At 46.5% G+C, this 7,920-nt stretch overlaps 1 protein-coding gene and 1 pseudogene across 1 annotated transcript in view; both read left to right on the top strand.

Moving 5' to 3' along the window:
* The window catches only part of TMEM256 (transmembrane protein 256), a gene marked incomplete in the record, with an annotated part of 2,041 nt that extends 871 nt beyond the window's left edge, over positions 1–1,170 (top strand). The window contains 4 exon segments of the mRNA XM_024565102.4: positions 1–220; positions 503–534; positions 775–855; positions 957–1,170. Coding sequence (XP_024420870.1) covers positions 136–220; positions 503–534; positions 775–855; positions 957–1,100 — 342 coding nt within the window.
* A 3,971-nt stretch (positions 1,171–5,141) lies between these two features.
* Positions 5,142–5,410, top strand: LOC112308747 (small ribosomal subunit protein eS27-like; annotated as a pseudogene).
* Positions 5,411–7,920: the final 2,510 nt, after the last annotated feature.

Genomic DNA, 7,920 nt, shown 5'->3' on the forward strand with positions numbered 1-7,920 from the left:
GGTGAGGACCTGGACGCTGAAATGAACACGGCCCTGATTGGACACTTGTGCACCTTATTTGCATGGGAGCTCGGGATTGGTTGGCCTCTTGGATGTCCTGGGCGGTGTTCTCCAGGCGCGTGACCATCCATTGCCATGGCCGGGCTAGGGGCTGCTTTCCGTCGCTTGGGTGCCTTGTCTGGAGCCGGGGCCTTAGGCTTGGCCACCTACGGGGCGCACGGTCAGGGTGCTGGGGATGGAGCTGGGATTGTGCCTGGGACGACCTATGGGGTCTGGTGTGGGGCGGAGTCTGTGGTAAGTGCTGGGTCTTTCATAGACCAGACAGCCTGCCAGCCCTAACTAAACCTTTTCAAGTCCCTCACCCCGGTCCAATTGGTTCCCAGGACGTGTTTCCACCAATTAGAAGCCTCCTGGGGGTGCCCTTTCTCTCCAGTGTCCACCAGGGTCCTCCCAGGAGTTGAGGCGTTAGGACTGGTAACATTTGCCTCTCCTTTACACACAGGCGCCCAGTTTCCAGATGCCTACGGGAAGGAGGTGAAGTAACTGCTCTGGGGCTCGCCGACTTCTGGTTTATCAGGGCACGAAGTCCGGGGTTCCTGAGGGAAGTAGGGAAGGGGGGAGCGCGAGTCTTTGGAGCAGCAAGAGCTGCAACCCTGAGGCGTGGGTGTCTGCAGGATGGGCAGGCTGAAACTTCAGTTTGGGGATGGACTTTTGCCCCATGGGATCCAGGGTTCTGTGTTTCTTAGGAGGTTTCCGCATTACTCTTTCTTACAGCTCTTTGAAAAGGCCAACAAACACCACTTCTTACACAGCCTGGCCCTGTTAGCGGTGCCCCACTGCAGAAAGCCCCTCTGGGTAATGTTACCCCCTTGCCTAACCCTGACCAAGCCCCACCAACTCCTTCTCAGTCTGCCATTTCCTTACTATCTTGTTTGCTTCCTTGTTATCTCCTTCAGGCCGGATTACTGCTAACCTCTGGAACCACCTTATTCTGCACCAGCTTTTACTACCAGGCTCTGAGTGGAGACCCCAGCATCCAGACTTTGGCCCCTGCAGGAGGGAGCCTTCTACTCTTGGGCTGGCTTGCCTTGGCTCTTTGAACTTCCTTGTTTAATTTCTGAGTACTGTTTTGAGAATTGGAGCAGGGAGGGGATTAAAAGAGAAAGGCAAGTAAAGAACTTTGAAGTCTTTGTTCATCTAACCTCTTGGAGGAGGAAGGGTAGGGGTTATCAACTTCCGAACTCCCTCCCTTTCCTAAGACTGAATCAGTGAGCTTTGGGTCTGGGGATTCTGTTCACCTCAAGTAAATTTGTTATGAGGTTCTTAACCAGGTGGGTATCAGAGTCAGAAAGAATGCTTGAAATAATGCAGATTCTCACTGAAGCCCTCTTTGAGGCCTGGGGATCTGTATTCTAATGAGCTCGTCTTCAGATTCTAGTGGTTCAGATGCTCACAAGAATTTGAAGATTCTTGTAGGGTAGTGATTTTCAGCCCCATCATTCCACAAATTTACTGAGCACTCACTTACTCTAGAAGTCAGCGGTAAGGCAAGGCAGGACAGGAGGAGTGCTGTTCTAGTAGCCCCCACTTATCTGTGGTTTTACTTTCCACGATTTTACTTCGCACAGTTTTAGTTACCCACGGTCATCATGGCCCAGTAATGCAAAATAGAAAATTCCAGAAATAAACAATTTGTAAGTTGTAGATGGTGTGCTGTTCTAAGTAGTGTGGTGAAATCTCGCCATCCCGCACTGTCTCACTGTGGTGTGAATCACCCCTTTGTCCAGAGTTACCAGCCCATTATTTACTTAGTAGCCGTCTCAGTTATCAGATTGACTGTTAGGGTGTCACAGTGCTTGTGTTTGGTAGCCCTTAATTTACTTAATAGTGGTCCTGAAGCACAAGAGTACTTATGCTGGCAGTTCGGATGTGCCAAAGAGAAGCCGTAAAGTGTTTCCTCTAAGCGAAAAGGTAAAAGTTCTTGACTTAAGGAAAGAAAAAAAAAAGTCATGCTGATGTTGCTAAGATTTACAGTCAGAACAAAGCTTCTATCTGTGAAGTTGTGAAGAGGGAAGAAATTTGTGCTCATTTTGCTGTCATACCTTAAACTGCAAAAGTTACAGCCACAATGCATGGTAAATTCTGTGTCAAGATGGAAAAGGCATTAAGTTGGGTGGAAGACATGAAGAGGAAACATTTCCCGATAGATGGCAACCTGTCATGCCAAAAAGCATTGAGTCTATATGAAGACTTCAGCCAACAGTCCAAAAGGAAAAAACAGAATATGTGGGGTTCAGTACTGTCTGTAGTTTCAGGCACACACCAGGGGTCTTGGAACGAATCCCCTTTGGATACAGGGGATACGAAGTTACAGTATACTTTGGGGTTCAAAGAAGGGATAGAACATCATCTATTAGGGGTCAGAAAATGTTTCACAATGTTTGAGGTGAACCTTGAAAGAACTCAGTTGTGTGAAGGAAACTGCAAACAAAGGTGGGAGTGGAGAAGTATGGGACTAAAGGATCCCGTGTGAGCTGAGTTTCTGAAAACAGGAGTGATTAAAAATGACAAGGCAGGCTGGGGTAGCTCCCACAGCATGAAGAGAACTGGGAGACATTTAGGGGGCAGCATTAAGTCAGTGCTCATCAAGTACTGATCATGTATCAAACACAAAAGGAAATTCAAGTGTGAGCAAGATAGATGCCATCCTTTCCCTAACAGAGCTTTCCATTTGGTAATGGACCTTAAATGACTAAACACAAATATCTCGTTGGAGCTGTGCTGTGCTTGAAGGAAAAGAATGGAGGCAGTGGAACAGTGGAGCAGTGGAGGGTGTGCCTTGCAAAGCTGGAAAGAAGTGTATTCTAGGCAGAAAGACTAAGTGGGCAAAACAGGACAAAAAGGAGCAGTTCAAAATCTTTGAGGCAGGAGAAAAGTTGAGTGAGTTGGAAGAAGTAAAACTAGTGTGGTCATCACAGGGTGATTGGGGGCCCGGAAGGCCAGTGTGGACCTTGCAGGCTGACACTCTTGGAATTTCTTTGTTGTGCAGCAATAAATCATTGAAAGGTTTTTAAAGTGAGAGTGCTAGAATCTGATCTGTTTAAAATATCTGGAGAACTAGTCCGAGGACGGCAACAGGGAGATCAGTCACGAGGCCACTGAAGAGGTCCAAGGGGTGAGATGGTGGTGCCGTGGCATAGGGTAGGAGAGGTGGTGAAAGTGATCCCATTCAGAATATAGTTTCAAGATAGTGCTGATAGGGCTTGCTGATGCAGTGCACACAGGATGAGAGAGTTCTGGCTTACACACCTGATTGGATGGAGGTGCTGTTACTCAGGTGGGTAAAACCAAAGGAGGGGCAATTAGTGGGAGGCAAATCAGGTCAGTTTGGGACATGTTGCTTCCAAAATGTCCAAGAGACATGCTACGGAGGTGCCAGGCAGGTAGTTGGGTAACTCTGGGAGTTGTCTGTCCTTGGAAGAGAGGTCTGGACTTAAGTTTACTCTGCAACCCACTGTGGTTGGTCTTTCATCCCATTTCTTCCCCATAAATGCCCTTGGAAGGGTCCTGTGACTCACTCTGACCTCCTGGTTGCCAGATCTAATGGATGATTTTCAATCTCATTTTCCTCAGCCTCTCTGCAGCATTTGACACAGTTGGCCACACTGTCCTTGAAACACATGTTGCTTCCATGACAGCACTCTGCTGGTTTTCTCTGTGGCCACTTTGCCAGCTTTTCCTCCCCTGTGTGGTTTAATTCAGTGGTTTCCAATTTTTTTAAATTTAATTATATATTTTTAAAAGATTTTATTTATTTTTAGAGAGAGAAGGAAGGGAGAAAGAGAGGGAAAGAAACATCAATGTGTGGTTGCCTCTGACATGCCCCCACCGGGGACCTGGCCCACAACCCAGGCATGTGCCCTGACTGGGAATTAAACCATCGACCTTTTGGTTAGCAGCCCACGCTCAATCCACTGAGCCACACCAGCCAGGACTGGTTTCCAAATTTTAATGAAAAAATGAGAACTCCTATGTATATGTATTTTGATTTCATTCTTTTTTAATTTCTACCTTTGTGTATGTTTTATAAAGTGCATATCAGTCTAATATACTGGAGTTGCATACTTAATTTTGAAGGTGTGCATTCAAAAAAGTACAGACCTTTTCTCTAATTGAGGATTTTTAGGTAATCTCATTTAGCCCCACAACTTTCATTAGGATCTGCACACTTTAAATGCAGAGTTTCTATCTCCCACCTTAGCTCCTACTGAGCTCCGGCTCCTGCAGCAGCTGCAGTGTAGCAGTGCTAGACTTGAGTGGAGACTTGAAGCAGGTAGCTGATGAGGAGAGAAAGGGGCCTGTTCCAGACCAAGGCAAGAGCTTTCAAGGCAGCCCCGAAGCAAGAGAGAGCCCAGTGCATTCAAGACCTGAAAGGGTTCCTGGTGGCTGGCTTGAAGATCATGAGAGGGTAGTAGTGAAAGGTACGGACAGCAGGGGCAAATAGTGGGGAGACTGCTGAGACCTTGGACTGTTTTCTGGAGACACTGGGGAGCTACTGAAGCATTTATATCTAGGGAATGGGACATGATAGGGAGTGAGGCATAGAGGATCACAATATATTTTTATTTCTTTATTTAAAGATGAATAAAATAAGATCCCAAAGGGAACCTCCAGAGTGGCCCAGAATGCACTGGATCTTCCGGCTCCTACCTCCCAGTTTAGTGCTCTTGATCCATTTCCGTCCTTCATCCCAGGCAATATCTGGGATTTAGGGAACCTCCAGGTGGGGATCTCGGCTTCTGGAATGGCCACTCTCCAGTAACGTGATAGCTAATACCTTACTTAGCTTTGGTCCTGCCAGTGGGCTTGACTCTTGAGGAACCAATATAAATAAGGCCTGCTTGATAATTTGTCCCTATTATTACTACATCTTGCATCCAGTCTTCTCAATAGTCCTGAAGGTTGGTGGTAAGTGAAGCTAAGAGAAATACAGTGACCTTTTCTGTGTCATACAGCTAAGACCTGGGTAAGCTGTGATTCAAACTCTCTTCTGTCCAATTCCCAGAGCTAAGTTCTTTTCCTTCATGCACATACCAAGAAACTCAGATTTCAACAGTGAAGACACTTTCTGGAGATGATGCCCTCTGCACGACAATGTGCCTCTCGCTGAGGATCTCCTTCATCCCTCTCCAGAAGAGGAGAAGAGGAAACATAAGAAGAAGCTTATGGTACAGAGTCCCAATTTCTACTTCATGGGTGTGAAGTGCTCAGGATGCTGTAAAATCACCACTGTCTTAGCCACGCACAAGCGGTCATTTTGTGTGCTGGCTTCTCCGCTGTCCTCTGATGGACAACAGGAGGAAAAGCCAGGCTTCCAGAAGGATGCTCCTTCAGAAGGACGCAGCACTAAAACCACCCCGAATCAAGATGAGTGGGGAATCATCTCAATAAACACATTTGGCATACAAAAAAACAAAACAAAACAAAAAAACAGCGAAGACAGACTCTAAAACATAATTTGATACTGTGTTCACCATTACAAGTAGAAACACATTGTAACACATTGAAGCAGTGGGTTTGTTTTGCATTTGGTAAGACTTCAGTCTACCTCTGGGTTTTCAGCATGCACAGTTAGAGGGACAAAACCATACTGGTAACAGAGTGAGAGGGAGCCCTGGCTGGTGTGGCTCAGGTGGTTGGGTGTGGTCCACAAACCGAAAGGTTGCTGGTCAGATTCCTAGTCAGGGCAGGTGCCCGGGTTGCGGGCCAGGTCCCCAGTTGGGGGCATGTGAGAAGCAACCCATCGCTGTATCTCTCACACACTGATGTTTCTCTCCTTTTTCTCCCTCTCTTCTACTCTCTCTAAAAGTAAATTCATAAAAATCTTAAAAAAAAAATAAAAATGCAAGAGGGAAAACAGGAGTGTCTGGAGCGCTTAGGATGGAGTGGGCAGCCGGAAAAGACAAAACAGTACGCGTGGAGCCCACACTGTGAAGGGTCTCTTGGGCCAAGCCTGAGTCAACTTTGACTTTCCTTTTCCTCACATCCTACATCCAAGCCATCATCAAGCACTGTGGGCTCAAACACATAACTGGAATCTTGTCATTTCCCCCCATCTGCACTGCTACCACTCTGGCCCCTGGCCCAAGCCACCACCAAATGTTCCCTAGTTTTTTGCAAGGACCTTCTGCTTTGCCTACCTATAGCCTACTCTGTACAAAGGAGAGAGATAGATGGGGGGCAGGGAGAACACACCTCCTAACACAGTAGTCCTCAGCCTTAGCTGCACATTAAAATCTGCTGAAGAATTATGACATAACTCAAAAATTTATGTCTACATCTCACACCAGATACTCTAATTTAGATTATATAAGATGGGGTCCAATTTTTTAAAGCACCCCAGCTGATTCTAACTTGTGGCCAGAATTGAGGACCACTGTTTCAGTACATGAGTCTCATGTCTCTGTCTGAACCCTCTAACATTTCCCATCTCACTCAGAGTGTAATGCAATGGTCTACATGGCTGTATGTGACCTGGCCTCCTGCGACCTCTCTTACCTTCCTCTCATTCATTCTATTCCAGCTACATTAGCCTTCTTTTTGTTCACTGAACAAGTAAGGCATGCTTTTGCCTCGAGGCCCTTGCCCTGTTGCCTCCACTTGAAACACTCTTCACTTAGCAGTCTCCAAGTCTCAGTCCTTGACCTCCTTTAAGTTTATACTTAACTATCACCTTCCTGGTGACGCCTTCCTAATCCACACTCTTTATTTTATTTTTTAAAATATTGTATTTATTTATTTTTAGAGAGAGGGGAAGGGAGGGAGAAAGGGAGGGAGGGAAATATGGAAGTATGAGAGGTATTTGTTGCCTCTTGCACGCGCCCCCACTGGAGACCTGGCCCGCAACCCAGGCATGTGCCCTGACTGGGAATCAAACTGGTGACCTTACCTGTTGCAGCCTGGCACTCAATCCACTGAGCCGCACCATCCAGGGCCTAGTCTACCCTCTTTAAAATTGTAAACCCTGCCCACCACTCTCTACCCTCCTTTTTTCTGCTCTGTTTTTCTTCATAAGCACTTGTCACCATCTGCTGACTTTTGATGTATTGTACTTACATTATCTGTCTCTTCTTCACTAGAATGTAAACCCCAGGGAAGGGGGTTAATTGTTTTTAACTGGGATATATCCCTAACACCTTAAATGCTGTCCGACATACAGTAGATGCTCACTCAGTCTTTGTTGAATAACTGTATTTCTGCATGTTGATGTGTTTTGGTGGAGGGTGGTACATGGTTTGGGCCATGTAGAATCAGAGGCACTAAGCAATACCAGGGGGGAGGTCAAGCCCTTGTCTGAAGGAGATGAGGACCAAAGCTGTGGGAGCAGTTAACCAGAGGAACATGGACATAGAGGCAAAGGAGCCCCCCAAACCAGCTTCTTCCCATGTTTATCTTTTTTAAAAAAGACTTTATTTATTTATTTTTAGAGAGAGGGGAAAGGAGGGAGAAAGAGAGAGAAACATTGATGTGTCATTGCCTCTCGCATGACCCCAATTGGGGACCCAGCCCACAACCCAGGCATGTGCCCTGACCAGAAATCGAACCAGCGACCCTGTGGGTTGCAGGCTGGCACTCAATCCACTGAACCTCACCAGCCAGGGCTCCCCATGTTTATCTTGATGAGTTTCTCCTTCATCTGCCTGATTAATAGACATGTACTTGAGGTCATCCTTGACATTTTTACCATCACATCTCATCCCCAAACAAGTTTTGTTTTTTAAAACTTATTTATTTATTTATTCTTAGAGAGAGGGGAAGGGAGGGAGAAAGAGAAGGAGAGACACATGGATGTGTGAGAGAAACTTTGATTGGTTGCATCTTGCACATGCCCCACTGGGGACTGGGCTGCAGCCCAGACAC

The sequence above is a fragment of the Desmodus rotundus genome, chromosome 9, assembly GCF_022682495.2.
Source record: "Desmodus rotundus isolate HL8 chromosome 9, HLdesRot8A.1, whole genome shotgun sequence".
NCBI lineage: Eukaryota > Metazoa > Chordata > Mammalia > Chiroptera > Phyllostomidae > Desmodus > Desmodus rotundus.